Source organism: Sceloporus occidentalis, unplaced genomic scaffold, assembly GCF_023333645.1.
Source record: "Sceloporus occidentalis isolate IW3139 unplaced genomic scaffold, rSceOcc1.0.p SCAF_10, whole genome shotgun sequence".
Lineage (NCBI taxonomy): Eukaryota > Metazoa > Chordata > Lepidosauria > Squamata > Phrynosomatidae > Sceloporus > Sceloporus occidentalis.
Genome location: NW_028316990.1, coordinates 14,066,834 through 14,087,855, shown reverse-complemented (window position 1 = coordinate 14,087,855; position 21,022 = coordinate 14,066,834). Strand labels below are relative to the sequence as shown.

At 43.3% G+C, this 21,022-nt stretch overlaps 1 protein-coding gene across 1 annotated transcript; it reads right to left on the bottom strand.

Moving 5' to 3' along the window:
- Window positions 1–931: 931 nt before the first annotated feature.
- Window positions 932–14,959, bottom strand: LOC149305927 (RNA-binding Raly-like protein). The gene is made up of 7 exons (XM_089539579.1): window positions 14,759–14,959; window positions 13,096–13,174; window positions 5,973–6,017; window positions 5,649–5,788; window positions 4,577–4,690; window positions 3,110–3,255; window positions 932–1,315 (listed from the first exon to the last, which is right to left on the bottom strand). The coding sequence occupies exons 1-7, from the start codon at window positions 14,793–14,795 to the stop codon at window positions 1,277–1,279; spliced, it is 600 nt and encodes a 199-aa protein (XP_089395705.1). The 5' UTR covers window positions 14,796–14,959; the 3' UTR covers window positions 932–1,276.
- Window positions 14,960–21,022: the final 6,063 nt, after the last annotated feature.

The following is a 21,022-nucleotide window of genomic DNA, read 5'->3' as shown; positions in this document are numbered from 1 at the left end:
TGGCAGCTAAGAAAGCCAATGCAATTCTAGGCTGCATCAATACAAGTATAGTGTCTAGATCAAGGGAAATAATAATGCCACTCTATTCTGCTTTGGTCAGGCTTCGCCTAGAATACTGTGTCCAGTTTTGGCAATACAATTCAAGAAGCATGTGGACAAGCTGGAGCATGTCCAGAGAAGGGTGACAAAAATGTGAAAAGTCTAGAAAGCATGCCCTGTGAGGAATGGCTCAGGAAGCTGGGTATGTTAAGCCTGGAGAGGAGAAGGTTAAGTGTGACCTGATGGCTATGTTGTATTTGAAGGGATGTTGTATTGAGGATACAGCAAGCTGCTCCAGAAAATTGGACCCAGGGCAATGGATACCAGCGACAGGAAAAGAGATTCCACCTAAACATTAAGAAGATATTTCTGATGGCAAGAACTTTTTGACAGTGGAACACATTGCTTCCACTGTTTTTTAAACAGAGGCTGGATGACCATCTATCGGGAGTGCTTTTCCAATTCTATGATTCTAAGATGGCAGGTTTAAGTTTCTGCCTTTCATTGATAAATATTTGCAAGACCCACTCCTCCTGGTCTACCTAACACATAATGAAATTAAAAGGAAGCACTCTTTCAACAAGATTTGTTTTTTGTAGAGTAATCATATTTTCATTTTTTTCAAAAGGAAGTCTCATTCAAAAGTAACTAAAGGTTGCTATTAGCTACTTTAAAAACATCATCAGAATGTTAAAACCAGTTGGCTTATGGCACGAACTATGCTCAAGTCTCATAAACAGAATCATCACAGTTTCCCCTTGTTATGATATAATTATAATGCGACCTAGCCATTCCTTGGTTATTGGGAAAAAAATTAAGTACATGTAATGTGTTGTTTTCAATTACTTCTAGACCAAGAGTTTTGCCTTGCCAGTAATACAAAAGCGATGAGTTATAACTGTAAGAGATTGATACAGCTTTATTTCTGCTCATTGGCGAACGGGTTCAATTGTGAACTCATGTTGCCTGCTTTCCCTCCCCTCCCAAACTGACATGTTTTTAAAAATTTTCACCGACAAAGAACACCAAGCTTTTTCTTCCCTCAGCAGCACATCACAGGAGTCTCTCTCTGCCAGGCCAGATAAAGGTGCTAATGAGATTGTGAAGGACATCTTTTCTCCTCTGCACTAGCACTATTTGCAGGTAACTGGTGTCAGATCCTGCTGGAGGCATTGAAAGAAATACAACACATAGGAAAAGAAACGCTGGGCAAGAGATCAGAGCACTCCTGGTCTATTCAGTTGCTGCCTTCGGCATCCAGTGTGTGATTCCTTGCCTGAAATGAAACAAAATGCTTTATACGCGTAGTCCTTGAAGCATAATTCTGCATATGCTTTCATATACATATAGTTCAATGTTCTTGGTATTTAAGTATGTTAAATGATTAATAACTTACTATCTGCTACAGTTGCCAGGTAGAATTGGGCAGTTGGGTGGCACACACACACACACACAGTGTTGCCAGGCACCCGCACAGCATGACATCAACATTAAAGATGCCATTGTCATCCTTTGGGCTGAGAGACTGTGACCTGCCCAAAGTCACTCAGTGGGTTCCATGGCTGAACCGAGATTTCAACTGTGGTCTCCATGGTAAAAATCCAATGGTCAAACCACTGCACTATACTGGCTCACAAATGGTTGTGTAGAAGATATAAAGAAATTCAGCAGGTGTTGCTCGCAAAAACTCTCTCTACTACACTGTTACTAAGGGAACAGGAGCCCTATCAGTAATTGGACCTGACAAGCAGATGGTAGAAAGGTTAGGAAATGGTCCACTTTACCTTCAAAATAATTGTTCTTGCCTACTGGTTCTGCAAAGAATTTGGAAGCAGGACCTGTGGGCTCTTGCCATGGACATTTTTGGAGTGACAAAAGGCAATATGTTTTGTACATAAAACAGGTCATAGATGCTCCAAGCATGTTAAATACAGAACAGCAATAAGGGGAGCACTGTCTTTGCATAGTAAAGTATGCTTACTAGAGTAACTGTGGTGTAGTGATCAGAGACTAAAAAATTCACTAGTGTACATGGATTTTATTGCTTCCTCTTATGAGACATGTGAATGCCTGAGGGGTAAAACTTGGGCCGGCTTTGCTTCAGTTGGAGAGGTTTCCAGTTTTTTGTGCCCCCCCATCTAAAAAATGTTCATGCTGAATTCCTGTTGGTGACATATTCATGTATAACTTGGACTTAATGTGCATGTATGTCTTTTATTAAAAAAAAACATTCTGCAAGGAGGTATTCACTAGCGCCTTGAGCAGTGTCCATCCCCATCCCACTCTCTTCCCCAGGATTGTTGCCATAGTCAGGCACTGCCTGTTTTGGCTGCAGACATTTATACAATCTGAAGAGAAACCATTGTCTGTGATCTATTCATTTGTTTGTTCTGCCTGCAGAAGGGAAATAAGAATGAAGACTTTCTCCCAGTGAACAACTCACTGGAAATGTAAGATAAACAAGCTCATTCTTCTTCTAGTTGCAGAACTGCATTCATGATGAGCCCTGGTTGGTTGCCTCCCCAGCCCTGGCCAGTAAATGGCTGTGATAGTGCTCTCTGGGTTGACAGTGGACTTGGTGGTTGAGAGAGGACTTCATGTATAAAACTTTTACACACCACACAACTTGCTGGATATCAGCTCCAGTATTATTGAATTTCCAACAAAGAAGAAATTGTAACTTGCCCAGTTACTTTCCAGTTTGCAACTTTTCTTTGGAGTTTATCACATTGGGGCTAATTTCAGCATTAAAGAGAGATTAAAGCGCATTTAAAGCATCCCCCAAATAAAGCAAAAAAAAAAAAATGGCGAGTAATTGCACAAATGATTATCACACGCAATTGTGCAAATAAAGGTATATTGGAAATGCATTGTTGCTGAAATCCTGAAAGTAAAAAGATGTGTGTTAATGCTTCTTTGTGACCACTTTAATGGTGGGTTTTGTGCGATGTTGTGTGAAATTGTTTGACACAATTACACGATTTTCCCAGGATACTGATGGGATTAACTAACGATAAACTCACATGCAATAAACTCCTAAGGCTGCATAGATGTCAGTCTGGCTACCTACCGCCTCTTCAGTGTCTGTGCTCTCATCTGCACTGTCAACATCCTGTAGAGCAGCATGTCCATCATTTTCTGTCCTTTGCACTGGGTCCCCTGCTGGGCATGAAGCCTCTCCACTGGCTGGAGTTTTCTTCTTGCTGTCCTTGGAACCTGTGGATTCAGAGAAGTTTGTGCCAGGAGGGTCAAGCAATCATGCTGGTCCCTTTATTTTATTTCTGCCCTTCTGCTGCCTCACTGTGAAGTGACATAACCCTGGACATTCGAAAGTTGTGCCAGCGGAGTGCAAGCACTGACAGGTTCTATCAAGCTAGTAAGGCTTTCAGTATGGCAAAGGTGACATATTGTGTATCTGCCATTAGAGAATTAGGCTAGCTAGAGAAGGAGAGGTTTGTCACCAGAAGCTTGGTTTATAGGTGATACAACTGGTCACAGCAACTAGAAATGCAAAGAAGGTATGGAATAGTTGTGTTTTGCTACATTGGTGGGACAACCCAGTGATGAAATCACAGATCTTCAGGGTATTTAAATTTTACTATACTTAAATCTTCCATCAGGGAACCTAGGACAGCAAAAGCAAGTCTCTGGTCCAAATACTGAGTCTTGTTTCAGACTTCTGTCTTGTTTAGTTTTAGCAGTGTCATGGCCTGATGTGCCTTCAGACTATGCATTTGAAACCAACTTGTATATGAACCGCACCGCATGCCAAAAGGACTGCAACTGAGCTTTTAAATCAACAACAACAACAACAAAACAATTTTGTGGCAAAAGAGCCCACTTCTCTTTAAGTGGCTATTGTTGTGTGCCTTCAAGTAATGTCTGGCTTATGGAAACCTTAATATGGACACCATTTTGTTATGCCATTGTATTCAATGTGACTTGAGCATCCATGGATTTTGTTATCCAGGGGGATCCTGGAACCAAACCCCAGCAGATAACAAGGACCCACTGTATATAAAAGGACTGAGCTTAGGTCTGGTACTGAAAACAGTTTCCTGGGCTGTTCAGATACCCCTGTTCTTTACACATAAAGGGTATACACTCTGAGTCCCCCTTAGCTGAAATGTTTGGAACCAGAAGCATTTTGAATTTCAGGGTTTCTCCCCCCCCCCCTCTGATTTTGGAATATTTGCATATACATAACGAAATATTTTGGAAATGGCATCCAAAAATATGAAATTCATTTTTCTTTATATACACCTTATACACATAGCCTGAAGGTAATTTTGTACACAATATTTTTAAATAATTTTATGCATGAAACAAAGTTTGTGTACAACGAATCATAAGAAAGCAAAGATGTCACTATCTCAGCTACCCATGTGAACAAATTTGGATTTTGAAGTCTTTTGAATTTTGGCATTCCAGATAAAGGATACCCAACCTGTATGGACTCCCATCTACTATACCATTGTTGGGGGCCCTTGTAAACAAAAGTTAATAGATCATGGAAGCCAGAAGTGTAACCCCTCACCTGCATTGTGGTCTCGTCGCTGATCCATCCGATCCAGGCTCTCCAGCAAGTTATCCACCTGGACCTTGATCTGGCTTAATTCTCCTTTAATGGAGTGTAACTCTTCTGCTCGCACTGGAACAAAAAGACTGTGTGAATGGATCAAGCTACATGACGGCAGCCTACAGTATATTGGGAGCTGGTGGGGAGGTTTATGCTGAAGCTCATTCTGTGGGTAAAACCAGGGGCCCATTCAGACAGGCTACTCACCAACACTAAAGCAGGCTGACCATATGTCCTGTTTTAAACAGGACAGTAACATTATTTCCCCCCCATATTTCCAGACTGCCCTATCATTTTAATATAAATGTTGATTTTGTCCCATTTTCAAGAAAAATGCTTTCATGTTGCGATAATGGTTTGAAGATCCCTGTCATGTCATGGAATGTGAGAAGTTTTATGATAAGGTATTGAAAGACTGAAACTTGCTGCATACGTTTACATCATTGGTGAAATATTCATGGGGATATTATTATTATTAACCTTTATTTATAAAGCGCTGTAAATTTACACAGCGCTGTACATACAATCTTTTTAATTGGACGGTTCCCTGCCCTCAGGCTTACAATCTAAAAAATAGTGGTGAAATACAGTCTCCCTCTATGTCTACCTAAATTTTTATATGAGTACTGTCACTGAAGAATAACTGTTAGCTCGATATGTTCATGCAATAAAACATTTGTTATCATGTTCCTTTTTCATGAAATATAAAATATACAATATGGTCTTCCCTTGATATCCATGGGGGATCCATTCCTCCCTGTGGCTAGCAAAAACACAGGTACCATTCTTTTCAATGGGCCTGTGTACAAGCTTGCGCCCGCACACACCACTGTGTGCACATGCACCCACTGAAAAAGCTGGGGTTTGCCATTTACAGACGCTCAAATCCACGGATGGCATGTCCATGGTTGGCACGGACGCACTGTATTTCATAACCTTGTTCCATTTTTGCCATCCCAATGTCCCGTTTTGGTCTCAAGGAAATATGGTCAGCCTATACCTCTTAGGATCTCTACCACAAAACACTCACGTTTTGTACGGCCTGCCATGGAGTTGTTTCCTCGCAATCCTGGGCCCAGGCTGGTCTTACCCCCAGACCCTAGGTGGCTTCGTCTGGTTTTGACAGGAATGTGACTGATGAGGGGAGGGATCTTTTGGTATTCATAAACCCTGCAGGAACAGGGGAAAGGTTCATTAGCAGAAGTCCCTTAAAACATGATCCCAGATTCAAGTGAGAGTCACACTGAGGTCTTGGGATTTCTTTTTAAAACTAAACCCAAAAAAACTCAGGACACCTATTACATTAATGAGTAAGAGGGGGGTACAATTAGTGAAGGAGGGAGACCAATCTTACCTGTATGGCAAATCATCTTTATAGATCTCATAGTCCAGGTCACAGCTGCAAAGAAGAGAGGATGATAATTCTGTGATTTGCTTTGCTTGCACATAATTGCTTGCCACTTTTCCAACCCTGGTTACCTCCGTCCCAACTCCAACTGCAGTCATGACATACAGTCCAAGAAAAAGTTGGATGCTCTTTTAGTTCCAATCTGCAGTGGTTTGAACCTCAGTTCTGGTCAAATACTCTTAAGCCCAACATCATGCCAATTTTCTATTTCTGTATTGCCTCTCTGCTCCAAAAGTGGTTCATGTTGGAACTTCAGCACAGTTGACTACAATATACATACCTTACTAGTTTAACGTCTGTATTATACTCTGCATAGTTTCTTATGGTACATTTGAATAAAGAGAAATTGTTTAAAAAAAAGGGGGGGGTGTCTGGTTTCTGCAACCTATGAATGCCAAAGGTAGATAATAATAAGGTGAACTGTGATACCTAATAGAAGTTCTGAGATTTAGATTTGGGGGCACCGATACCTATTTTTCCAGAAACCTTATTTAGTGAAGACTAGACTCTTACTCCAGCTGCAGAGCTGGCATGCCTCAGCATTCTGCTGTCTTCTGTTAGAGATTTCTAATGTTAAATTTCACGCTTGGTAGGTTTTGAACAGGAACAGTCTAGCCCTCAGATTCAAATGAAGAAAAAAGGGGGGAAAGCTGTCAAGGAAGTATAGTGAAGAGAGCTGACAGGCCTGTAATAAATCTCATGCCTCATGCGTTTGGAGAACAAGAAAATAATAATTTGCGAAAGCCTATTTGTGCCAACCTAGGCTGCAACCACATTGCAGAAATAATTTCCTTTCACTGCCATGTCTCACTGCCACTGGAATTGTGGGAAAGGTAGTCTGTTGTGGCACTAGACCTCAGCAAGCCCTGGTGTCACAGCACACTACCATTCCCACAATTCCATAGCATTGAGCTGTGGCTGTTAAAGTGGTGTCAAACCGGACTATTTCTGCAGTACGAATGGAGCCCTAGATAGGGACCGAAAGCAGAATTCATTTTAAAGTGTTTTAAACAATTTTATCTTTTTAAAATGTATTTAATTCTTTTAATAGCAATCTATTTTAATTTTGTAATTTAATTCCTTTGTAACACACCTCTTTTCTATGTTTTTAGTTGTATTGTTCTTTTAATATTGTTGACTGCTCTGAGTCCCAGTTCTGGGGAAAGAGCGGAATACAAATAAATATAATAATAGTAGTAATAGTAACTGTGACTGTGATAGCGCAAAAGGCTTTCAAATCATAGCACCGATCCTGTCATTAACCTATCATTAAAGCGGCATTGCAATAACATGAACTTCTGTTAATGCAAAATGCCAGCCAATGTTGCTTTAATGAAAGGTTAATGACGGGATCTGTGCAACATCATCTCAAAGTCTTTTGCGCGATCACAGTCAATCGTGCTTTTTGGATGGGTTAGTGATGGTATCTACTCAATTTTGTCTGAAAGTCCTTCCTACGGTCGCGAGGAAAGCATGGGACTTGAATATAAGCATGTGGCTGCATGCATGCGCATGCTCCTCGGACACATGCCCCATCGTTTCCCCCTCGCGCATAGATGAATCTCAAGACCGCGAGAATGGAGGGAATACTGTATTTCCTGGGGCTACCCTTTTTTCTTCATACCAAGCATTCCCACCAAACTAATCTTGACAGTTTACAGCAATTATTACCCCCCCCCCACATCTGCTCATTAAAGAAGATAATCTTTCCAACCAGCATCACCAATAGTGCAGTATATCCCATCATCCAGTATAAAAGGATATGTTTAGCAAGCATAGCAGGACCTATGATTCTGTCAAACAGGAGCCAGAAGAACTGGACTGAAGCCAGGGAAACTGTCAGAGAGAAATGCAAAAAGACACACTCTGCAGCCAAAAAGAAAGAGAAGCCTCAACAGGTAACAGATGAAACTCTTCAAGCAGTTATGGACAGGCAAGAGGCAAAAGTAAAAGGTGGTAGAAATAAAGTCATAACCCTGAATGCTACTGTTCCATTAATTGTAAGTGACAAAAAGAACTACTATGATAATCAACTCAGAGAAACAGAAAGTGACAATAAAAAAGGAAGAAGAAAAGACCTCTTCCACAAGATCTGAGAAATCAAAGGGAAAATTAAACCAAGAGTGGGGACACTCTACAAATAGCAGGGGCACACATTACATGACCAAGTAGAATAAAAAGATGGTGGAAACCGTACACAGAAGAACGGCATAAAAGAGATGAAATGATGAAAGGTTCATTTGAAGATAAGCCATCTAAAGACAAACAGTCAATTTTAGAAAGTTAAGCGGAAGCACTTGGGAGATTGTCCAAGTGCTATTTCTGGATGAGCAGCTGTGTTTAGTCAATAGCAGCAAAATGGCTAGGAAAATATGTGTCACATTAGAGGCTAAATGATTTATGGTGGCATGAGCAATCACAGGCAAGAGCCTATGTGATGGAAGTGGAACATCTGACAAGGCAGGCTTCTGTGTTTGTGAATTGTTCAAACTCAAGTGTGTGGGAGAGAATGGCCCTCCTCTTTCACAAACTGTGTGTGTGCCTAGGAACGACTGAGCTCCTTAACCCAGTACATGCCAGACCCTCAGAGTGCCCAAATGGTGCTGGAGGAGGAGACATGAAGTCTGGGTAGCATTTAACTCCCAGGATTTGTTACCCTGGGTTATAGGACAAAGGGAACTACAGTATTTCACAGAGATTTAAGAGTGGCTTATGCTGGCCAGCAATAGCAACACCCTTCCTTTTAAAGGCACACTGAAACATCACATTGGCAGCAACAAGGATAGCTGGAGCCAGGAATTCCAGAAAAGCTGTTATAGTGCAGCCATTGTTTGCTCCTAGAAGTTATTTTGAGACTTTTTATTCAGTCCCTTTGTTTCCCAAGTTTCCATCTGTTAGATCGGTAGTCTTGTCTATCGGTTTCTTATTCTTACAAATTACAGAGGGAAATAGTTCTCGCAAGGCCACAGATCTGAGCATGGGTGTTGTCTGACCTATTTTAGCACACTCTGTTACAGGGGTAGGAACCAGGTGCCTTCCTGAAGTCGCTCAACTGCAGCTCCCATCCACCCCAGCCAGCATAACCAGCAGCAAGGGATCATGATGGCACCAGCATCTGGAAGGCCATGCATTCCTCAACCCTGCTTTAGCATTCACTGTTCTATGGCTTACATGTTCATCAGGCATAGAGCATCTGCATAGTGTAGAGTTTTGAGTACTGAACTATGACTTTGAACTATGCCAGTTCTCATTAAATCTGATTGATTAGCCTTGCGCCTCTCAACCTTCATCTCTGTTGTCTTCCTCACATGGAGAACTATAAATCTGAACAGGAGAGCTTCTGCTACACATGGAGGTTCTCCACATTTGAAAAAAATCAACATGCAAATTGCATGGAGAGAGCCTATGTCTGGAGAGGCTCCTGTTCAGACTTGTCACGTTCCACTTAAGGAGACCGACAGAGCAGGATATGAATGAATCAACAGGCTAGAGTTGCCAACTTTTTTAAAAGGCCTTTAAGTAAAACATGACATGCAAAAATGCACAGCCCATGCACCATTCTCTCTCAAATCTCTACAGCATTCCAGGCTGCTTTGCAAAGGCAAAAAAGTAGGACTGGTGAAAATATTGGAAATATACCGTATATATTCAACATTAAGTTGAGAAATTTATGCCCAAAAATTGACCCTAAAATCCTGGGTCAACTTAGATACTGGTCAATACAGTAACAGTGCTTAGAAAGGTCCTGAGAGAAGAACCACCATGTATCTCAGCAGTGATTTCTAAAAGAGCTGCCAGCAGAGAGTGTGTTTGTGTCTCTGTGTGAAAGAGATTATTCTCTTTGCAAATTGATGTTAAAGCTTTCTGTCCCCACCAAATCCCACATTTAAATCCACTTCGTTCCCTTCCTGATCCAATGTTAAAGCCTTCTCTCCCACCAAACTCCACATTTAAATCCACTTCTTTCCCTTCCAGATCTGCTATTAAAGCATTCTCCTCCAGCACCAGGAAAGAATTGCTAAGTGGTCAGGAGAAGTCCAAAGGAGGAGGAGGGAGGGAAGTGGTGTTTTCCATTTAGATCCTTGACTTATCCACGGGTCATATCAAAATCCATGATTTTCATCTTAAAACCTTCCCTCGACTTATACATGAGGTAAACTTGTACACACACATATATACGGTACCAATATTTGCCTGCCTCTCTTCCTCACTGGCTTCCTGGAGCTTGAATCTCACTTCAGATTTTTGTTCCAGAGTTTGCCTGTTCATTTAGTCTTCAAGGTTTCTGCAGCTTGTCTTGTCTTGCCTTGATTCTGGATCTGATTCTGCCCTAATCAGGAATGCTGTCGGTGCTACGCATAGCTGGCCCTTGAAACAGACAGATTCGACAGGGATGATGCTTGGCTAATTACTCCTAGGAGCCAAGCAAATCTAAGTGGAAAGAAACCATTTTGTAGCTCCTGCTTCCCCACTCCCAGCACACATAATGGCTTTCCTGCTCAAACAGCTGCAGCCAAATAATTTTCATTATCAGTCAAATAAATAAATAAACCCATCCTTGTTTAAACCCATGGTTCTGAACAGTTTTCCTGGCAGCAGAACAAGCTCTATGTGAGCGTCAAAGAGGAAGAAGTACAACAGTAATAAAAGATAACAGAGGCTGTTCCTTTATCTACCGCCGTTACCAAAAGCAAGGGAAATGGGACAACAACTGTCAAAGATGACCCCATTCTTTCTGACAGGCCAATATTTTACTTGGAAAGAGAGTGGCCATTACTCTCCTCGGGATGGATTTACATGGTAGAAACAGAAAAAAACCACTGGAGCCTAACCATAGATAACCGATTCCCATTTGAAACAAACTAGACTAACAGCATGGTGTAGTGATTTGGGTGTTGGACTTAGATTCTGGAGACCAGGGTTCAAATCCCCACATAGCCAGGGAAACCGACTGGGTGAACTTGGGTGACTCAAGCCCCTTCTGAACAAATCTTGCCAAGAAAACCCTATGGTAAATTCACCTTACAGTCACCGTAAGTCAGAAGGCAAACAGACTAACTAGATTTTCATGTCTTTTTTTTCATATTAGTCATCTGAAAAACAAAGTTAATGTTGCATAGATGCTCCACCAAGATGGCTTCTGTGTTTCTTTTCCCAGCATCAACCAGTACAAGAATGGGAAGAAATGCAGTTCTCCAGATGTTGTTGGACTAAGTCCCATTAGCCCTAGTCACGAAAGCCAAATATGAGGAATGCTAGGAAATGAATTTCAACAAAATTAGGACGGACCAGATGACTCCCACTGAGCCAGTGCAATACTGTGATAATAATAAGCAATAAGGAAACAATCAGTCTGCAACCCAAGAGACCAGCTGCCACTCAGAGCCCTCAACATGAGGCTAGATCAATGGTCTAGATGAAGTTTGAGGCCTCAGATGCCTCAATTCCTGAACATTGACCATACTGGCTGAGACATCTGGGAGTTGAAGTCCAAAACATCTGAAGGACCAACGGATGAGTACCACTGGAGTAGATGAAGCCATGGCCTGATTCAGTATAAGGCAGTTCTCTATATTCCAATTGTACTGTGTGCTGCGGCTGGCCCTGAGAGAAGCAGTCCATGACGCTGAATGCTGACAAGGTAATTAACAGTTGAAATTTTCACCATCCCCTGAAATAGCTCAGCAAACCTTTGAGTGCCTCATTGCTCTCTATCTCTCATATTTCAAACTGCAGTGCAAAAACAATAGTCCTGAACAGATGCGCAGTGCAAGGCTGGATCTGCTTATCTCTTGTGCATTCTGGGGAAAGATTGATTTTGGTTGTGCATTCTTCCATTGTTATCACAGCAGTGTAGTTTTTTTGGTCTGGGAAAAAATCCAATAGTGGTAAATTGAGAAAATACTATAATCATACCAGAGAAATGTACTTCTGAACAAAAGAAAACCCCAGAAATTTGGTGCACAACAGTAGACCAACTACAGTACAACCTTTTGAGTCAGGACCTTTTTTTTTTACTAGGCATGGGAATACCATAAAGTGCTGTGAATAGGATGTTGGAATAGGACTAGAGAGAGCCAGGTTCAAATCCCTACTCAGTCATAAAGTTCATTGGTTCCCTAACTTACCTCAATGGGTGCTTATTTTAATAAAAGGAGGAACCTTATATGCTCCCTTGGGCACTTTGGAAGGAAGGTAAAATAGAAATAAACACATTTCTACTTAAGCCCCACATTATATCCCTTCAAAAATGTTTCTACTGCTTTTCATGTCATAATGATTCTTTTGGGTGCCAGCATCTCTGCTCCACCAAGCAGCCCCATGCACCCACATTACAAAGATAAGAATGTAGTTTCACATATCTGTCTCACTCTGCTTTAACTGCCGTGGCTACATCCTATAGTATCTTGGGTTCTGTGGTGTGGTGAGGTACTTAAATTCTCTGTAGGCATACACTAAAGCTTTGTAGCAGAGAGGTCTAAGTACCTTGTCAAACTATAAGTCCAGGATTCCACAAGTTGTAACCAGGACTGTTAGGAAAGTAATGTAACTGTTCCTGCAGACAGTACACTTACAGTTCCTTGAAACAACTTTCCTTGTTGCTTAAAATGCAGTGTGGTTAGATGCCCTGTACTGGTCTAGTTATCTCACCTGTGTAATCTATTAGCATTCCCTGTCTCCCATATTCACACATATACAAACATATATGACTCTAATATACACATGATCTGGTATCTTCTATCCAGTAGGGTGTACCTGAGCTCACTCCATCTGTCTTAATTCTGAACAGACCTTTCTCTCTTCTCCAGTCTTGCTAACATCAGTTGCAGAGCACCACTAAATAAATTAAAGAGGATCAACCCAAAAATCCATGGGTTACTTTGTTTTTATGTTAGCAAACCCCTTCAGGGGATAGGAATTTCATCCTCCAAGTGACAATCTGGCCCCATGAACACAACCGTTTACGCAACAGCACAATTGCCCCAAATGGAAATCCAACCGAGGGTTGCTAAAACTATTATCAGCAGGGAGATCATCAGCCTGAGAGAAAGTGATGGCAAAGACTCACGGATATAGGCTTCCACTATGTTGCCTCTTCTGACCAGGTCTTGTATGGCTCAGCTTTGGTTCCCGTGCCATGTCCAGATCTAAACATTAAGGGAAAGATGTGACAATGAGCGGGAAAGTGCAGAGCAGATGAGAGTCCAAGCACGAAGGGGCTAGCTGAGCAAAAGAAGTACAGTTGGCCTTCGACATTTGCAGCTTTGACATTTGCAGTTTTGCTCATATGTTCTCTCTAAGAAGTCCTTCAGCACAATTCTGCGGGACGATGACCTTAGAGTTGTGCTGGAGAACATAGAAGTTTCTAGAGAAAATACTTTGTAGATTGTCCAGTATGATTCTGTGATCAACTTCTGGCAGATGTTGAGCATAAAATTGCACTGGAGGCCCTGGAGATTCGTAGAGAGGAGTTGTCTCTGATAAAAAAAACAGGCTGCATCCACCCTGCAGAAAGGATCCAATTTGACACCACTTTAACTGCCATGGCTCAATGCTATGGAATTCTGGGAATGGTCATTTGTTGTGGCACCAGAGTTTGTTGAGGTCTAGCGCCACAGCAAACTGCCATTCCCATACCAGTGGGACATGGCAGCTAATGTGGTTTCAAACCAGATTATTTCTGGTTTGCACGAACAAGCTTTTCCAAAATATTATTTTTTCCCATTCTTTTCTTGTGCCCGTCCCTTAAGTCATGAGGCATGAGATTTATGGCAGGCCTGTCAGCTCCCTTCACCAGACTTTGTGGACAGCTTTCCCCCTGGTTTGTTGTGATACCAGAGCTTTCTGGCACCACGTGCCTTACAAAACTACAATTCTCAGCTCAGAGAGGTGATGGAAACTGGCAAAGAATTAATTGTGTGTGTGTGTGTGTGTGTGTGTGTGTGTGTGTGTGTGTTATAATGAGCACAAAAATAATGTCTGTGTGTGTTAGTTTTTGTGCTCATAATAACCAACTTGGGGAAAGAAAGTTTAGATCAGAGAGGTGAGGGAAATTGGCAAAGAATTAACATTGTACGCACACACACACACAGATATATAGATATATATTTGTGCTGATAATAACCAAAATAGTTGAAGAAAGTTTAGATCAGAGAGATGAGGGAAATTGGCAAGGGATTAACATTGTGTGTGTGTGTGTGTATACACACACACATACACATATACATATATATATGTACATACATACATACATACATATATTTTTGTGCTCATAATAACCAAATCGGTGAAAGAAAGTTTAGATCAGAGCGGTGATGGAAACCAGCAAGGAATTAACATTACACACACGTACATATGTATATATACATATATTTTTGTGCTCATAATAACCATGTTTAGATCAGGGTGGTGATGGAAACTGGCAAGGAATTAATATATTTATATATATATATATATACACACACAGAGGTATCTAATCTAATAAATAAGCCTTTCTCAACAAGCCAAAACAAACATGAATGCCACAGAAACCACCCCCCAGAGCAAACTTTCCTTCTGAGCCAAGCCTGCTGATTCCTAGGACCCCTGCCATCCATGATCCAACCCAGTTAAAAGGGGGAGAGCCCCTGTCCTTCTGCCCTTGTTGTCTCCTGGGGAGGGGAGGCACAGCATCCTTTGCCAGCCCTGCATGCAAAAGCCATGATGCACAATGGGGTTTGGGCATTACTCACATCTCCAGTACCCTTCACTGCTGCCAAAAAGGGTCATGCCACCCTGGAGCAAGGGGGTCCAGGAGGGAAGGAGGAGGAGGCCTCAGAGGGTCCTTTCTGCCAGCCTTTGGGGAGCTCTCTGCCTCTTGCTCTTCTCCAAACCCCCAAGAAGGGAGAGAGAGTGTAATGCTCAGCAATGAAGGCTGGGCAGGAGGAGGGAGGTACCATCTGGCCTTCTGGAGGGGGGGGCACAGGAACAGGAAGAGGAGGAAGCAACCATTGCAGCCACACAGACAGGGGTGGTTTCCTGTGCAGCCAAATCCAGTGGTCCCTCCACAGTCACTGGGATTAGGAGGGAAGGGCTGCAAATGAAAGAAAAACACTGTTTTTTAACCTAAGAGAAGACCTCTCTAGGAATCTCCAGGTCCTCCTGTGCAACTCTATGGTCAATAATCTGCCAGAAGCTGAACATAGACTCATGCTGGAGGACCTACAAATGCTCAGAGAGCTGTTTTCTCTAGAAACGTCTAGGTTCTCCAGAACATCTCTATGGTCAACATCTGGAGGACCAACAAATGCCCAGAGAAGTGTTTTCTCCAGGAACATCTAGGTTCTCCAGCACAATTCTATGGTCAACATCTGGAGGACCAGATTTATATCTCCATCATCACCACCTAGGCTTAGAATCATAGAGTGATAGAGCTGGAAGAGACCCCAAGGGCCATCCAGTCCAACCCCCTTCTGCCATGCAGGAAGTCTCAATCAAAGCAATCCAAAGAGATGGCCATCCAGCCTCTGTTTAAAGACCTCCAAAGAAGGAGACTCCACCACACTCCAAGATTATACATGCCACTATCAAACAGCTCTTACTGTCAGGAAGTTCTTCCTAATGTTGAGGTGGAATCTCTTTTCCTGGAGCTTGCATCCATTGCTCCGGGTCCTAGTCTCTGGAGCAGCAGAAAGCAAGCTTGCTCCCTCCTCAATATGACACCCCTGCAAATACTTAAACAGGGCTATCATATCACCTCTTAACCATCAATTCTCAGGCTAAACATACCCAGTTCCCCAAGTCTCTCCTCATAGGGCATGGATTCCATCTAAAGGCATGGAGGGGTTGGGGGATGAGAGGAACAGGCGTGCACTTGTTCCTATGTTTTCCCCACCCTCCCATCTCTCCACATACCCTCAGAAATGGCTTCACATGCCAGAGAGGGCACGTGTGCCATAGGTTCACCGCCACAGACCTTAGACGTTCCTAGAGAAAACACTTCTCTAAGCATTTGTAGGTCCTCCAGCATGGTCAGCCTTTGGCAGGCGTTGACCATGCAGTTGCACTGGAGGACATGGGGATTCCTAGAGAGGTGTTCTCTCAGGTAAAAAGAATAGTGTTTTGTTTATTTGCAGTTTTTCCACATTCAGGGGGGCCCTTCACTCCTAACCCCTGCAGATGTGGAGGGACCACTGCAATCTGTTTTTCTTTCTTAAAATTAAGCTTGTGTTTACCTTCCAATGACTAATAGCAAAGCATAATAAAATAAGATATGTATGTAAGATGAACCATGTGCTACGACAAAGAGACATCTTTCACCACTTGGAGATCCATTTCTGCACACACATCCAAAAAGACCATAAAGAAGAAAGCTAAATCTATCATCTACACTGACCTTATTTTGTCCTATTCTGGGGATAAAGATAGTGACACTTCTTCCATTTTACCACAGGATGGCACCATAACGCCAAGTATAAAGTATGGTATTCTCTATATATGTGATATGTGAAACCTGTGAAACCCTTTGAGTCTGAGTGTGATTGCAATGTGAGATTTGGCCAGTGATGGGTGGGTTGCAATGGTATTGTATCATAACTGTGTTGTTACTAATCATAATGCATGAGGCAGGGCAAACAGGGGCAGTGATAGCCGCATTAGTGCAAGTGGGGAAAAAAAGTGGCAATCATGCTATTAAAGGACAAACATCAGGTTGTGATACACAACAGTTTCAACAATCAGCTACTGTCAAGTACATCCAACGCGGGTTTCAAACAGAATGAATCTGTATAACAGTAGGGTTTGATAAGGATGAGTAGCAGAGGAGGAAAGGATTAAATCCTCCATTCTTGCCATGACTGCTGTTATCCTGAAAATTATCAGTCCTTCGCTTCCAGAGGGTACCAGATGCAGTGCATTTTTCAAAATGTGCATGTTAAAGGTAAACATTCATTTAGTACGGAGTCTCCTTCTTTGGAGGTCTTTAACCAGAGGCTGGATGGCCATCTATCAGGGGTGCTTTTATTGTGAGTTCCTGCATGGCAAAATGGGATTGGACTGGATGGCCCTTGGGGTCTCCTCCAACTCTATGATTCTATGGCCTGATTACCACTACCTTTTAAATCAGATCACAAATCGGTTTGAACCTGTTCAAATGACCCTGGTTCCCACTTGAACCAAATGGCTGAAGCGATTCAGAGAGGAGGAGTCATGCACTAGGCCCATTTAAGCCGCGTCTTTTTGACGCTGTTTCCCCGCCGCATCTTTTGGGATAAATCGATTTTGCGCAAGTGTGAACCAGAGGCGGGGAAATTAGCTTTTGCAAGAGGCTTGGGTAACCTTTGGACTGTGGGCACTGGGGAAGTCTTGGGTGAATTAAGAAGATTTTATTTAGAAGAATGCAGAGTGCAACCACACACTGAAGACTGCCGTTCAAACAAACACAGCACACAGAGCAAACTGGAATGGGGATATGGAAAGAGGATAGTGAATTCAGAGAATTCTCTGAAGATGCCAGCCACAGATGCTGGCGAAACGTCAGGAATAAACTCTTCTAGAACATGGCCACATGGCCTGAAAATCCCACAAAAAACCATGGATGCTGGTCATGAAAGCCTTCATCTTCACATTTATTATATATTTTAACATTTCTGTATACTTGCAAGAAGGCTGCCAGGTATTGCCATAGCAATAAAGGTCAGTGCATACCATTGCATCTGGTACGCCTTTAATAATTGTTTTGGAATTATCATGCGAGCAACACCTGCCGAAATTCCTTCTTTTGCACAGCCGCTCGATGTACAAGAGCCCTGTCCCTGATTTCACCTGGCAAGGCTAACTTGAAAGCATGAAAGAAAACCAGGCCAGAGACAGCAGCAGGCCCTCAAAGGAGCACATGGGCATTGCCACTGTGCTCTCTCTCTCTCTTCCTTTCTCTGTGCAGTTGCTACGAAGCAGTCGCCTCGCTGCAAAGAATGCTTGGCTTTTTTGCTTACTAACATTTCGTCATTCAGGGGGAACACAGTATGTTCAGAGCTGACTGCCCAAAGGAAGTCGTTGCTCCTGAGAGCTGACTTCAGGGAGCTACTTGCCGAACGAGTGTGTCCCTTTTGAATGCTGCTTTTTTTAAAAAAGGAAGAAAAGCGGAAAAAAGAAGGGGTAAAAAAAGCACTATAGACTAAGTAAAATCCGTGGATGTTCAAGTCCCATTCAATACAGTGGCATAGTAAAATGGTGTCCCTTATATAAAATGGCAAAATCAAGGTTTGCTTTTTGGAATGTAGATATTTTTGAACATTTTCAAGCCATGGATGCTTGGACCTGAAGATAAAGAATCCGTGGATATGGACGACCAACTGAATAATAATTTTTTAGGCGGGTGTTTACTGAGACCTGGAAATGATTGCCGGGGTTCCTCCCGGGTGAAAACTAAATAAAGGCTGATCTAAAGGCTGCGAAAAATGGATTAAAACCACACAGTAAAGCAAATCCCAGCCACCCAGCCGCCCTAGTTAAATCCTAAACAATTTCAAAACTCTGCAAAGTCCCGCTGAAATATATTAAATCGCCTCTTTAGCATGACCTGCTGCTAGTCCACATTCAAGCCTGTTTGGGGTGGGCTACTGGCATTGCCTAGTAATCGAGCTAAACCCCTTAAGAGCTTATTTCTCTTCAAATAATAAAGGAATTTACTGCAAGCACGGCACATGGGCCCCTGCCTATTCATGAAGCCAGGGGTGCAGGAGGGGAGATTAGGCTTAACTTTTCCAGTTCTCCTGGGCAGGTGGCTCTCTTCCATGAAAGACAGAGGAATTTTAACCCCAAAACCCTTCTCTCTGATCGGACCCTTGACAGCGCCAGGGCTTGCATCAGAAGTAAGCAGGTAGTTAAGCAATTTTATAGACCCTCAGGAGGCCCACTGCCACCCCAACAACCCTAGCCTTCCTTCTTTTCCTCTCTGCCCGCTTTGCTGCTTATTGTTTGTTATTCACACATTCTCCCATAAACTGCAACCAGAGAAAAGAGGAGGGACAGCTGGTGGCTTCCATGTCAGTGGGATCATAGATAATCCATTCCGGATTTTAGTTACAGGAGCTATCCAATGTGCTGAACCTATGTAGGGTTAGGTTGGAAAGCTTTCAAGTTTGGAGTAGAACTCCTAATCCAGTTTAGCCTGGAGAAGAGAAGGTTAAGAGGTGATATGATAGCCCTGTTTAAATATTTGAAGGGATGTCATGTTGAGGAGGGAGCAAGCTTGTTTTCTGCTGCTCCAGAGAACAGGACACAGAGCAATGGATGCAAGCTCCAGGAAAAGAGATCCCACCTCAACATTAGGAGGAACTTCCTGACAGTGGAGTTTATCACACATGAGGAATTTCTCTTAATTTTGAATGAAAAGAAAGTGGGGCCAGAACGCATTCATGTGAATTCGCTAGTTCAGCGAATTTACATGAATGCGAACTGCTTTCAAACTGGCTTCTCATTGCCCAAAAATAGCATTTCATTGCCCAAATTTGCGTGTGGTGGTCTATCACACAATAACATTAAACCCCATGACAGTGTTTGGATTGCCATTGGATAATACTTCCATTTTCCCTTGTTTGATAAACTCCGGTAAGGGCTGTTCCACAGTGGAACCCACTCCCTTGGAGGGTGGTGGAGTCTCCTTCTTTGGAGGTCTTTAAAGCAGAGGCTGGATGGCCATCTGTCACAGGGGATGCTTTGATTGAGAGTTTCTGCATGGCAGAATGGGGTTGGACTGGATCAGGGCCCTTGGGATCTCTTCCAACTCTAGGGTTCTATCCATAAGGGATGCATTGCTCCACAGACATGGAAGCCACCAGCCATCACTGGAAGGAGAAGCAACTCCCCTTTGCCCTCTCCTTTTAGGCCAGGCTTCCCAACCTGGAGATCATGCCTAGGCAACATGGCCAGGGGGGTGGGATATGGAATGTAACCTATCTGGATTGGAAGGCTGTTTTCAGCAGTGATGCCAAGTCAACGCAGAAAGGGAAGACAAGTGAGCAGCCAGTGGAATGCAGGGGAGAGGAGATGGACCCTGGTCCTGGCCAGGAAACACAAACCGCTGCCTGCCATGTTCTGTCCCTGGCCTCTCCTTCCCAGTTTGGCTTGTATGGCTTTTTGTGGGGTTTTCTGGCTCTGAGGCCGGCCATGTTCTGGAAGAGTTTATTCTTGACCTTTCCCCAGCATCAGTGGCTGGCATCTTCAGAGAACACTAGCATGGGAAGAGGAGGGAACATGGCAGTTAAAGCAGTGCCAAAGCGAGTTAGTCTTGCAGTGTGAATGCAGCCTCTAGGATTAGGAAGTCAAGAGAAGGAGGGGGGGGGACATGGCAGTTAAAGTGGTGTCAAACCAGGTTAGTTCTCCAGTGTGGATGCAACCTCCAGCCATAGGAAGCTAAGAGGAGGAGGGGGCATAGTAGCTAAAGTGCTGTCAAACCAGGTTAGTTCTCCAATGTGGATGAAACCCAAAGCCAAGAGGAGGAGGGGGGCATGGCAGTTAAAGTGGTTTCTAACCGGGTTAGATCTCCAGTGTGGAGTTAGTCTTGCAGTGTGGATGCAGCCTCTAGACTTAGGAAGCCAAGAGAAAGGGGGGGGGGCGGACATGGCAGTTAAAGTGGTGTCAAACCAGGTTAGATCTCCAGTGTGGATGCAACCTCCAGCCATAGGAAGCCGAGAGGAGGAGAGGGTAGGACACAGCATCTAAAGCGGTTATTTTTCCAGTGTGGATGCAACCTCTAGACTTAGGAAGCTAAGAGGGGGAGGAGGGGGGGCATGGCATTTAAAGGGGTTTCTAACTGGGTTAGATCTCCAGTGTGGATGCAACTTAGGAAGCCAAAGGGAGGGGAGGGGGAGCGGGTTAGAGGTGGAGTGGGGACGCATCGTGGAGCAGCGGAGCCCTTGCCAGGGGGAAAGGAAGGGGGGGAGGCCAGGGGAGGATCAGCTGGCCGGGTCTCCTGGGGGCAGGGCTGGGAGGCAGGGAAGCAAGGAAGGAAGGAG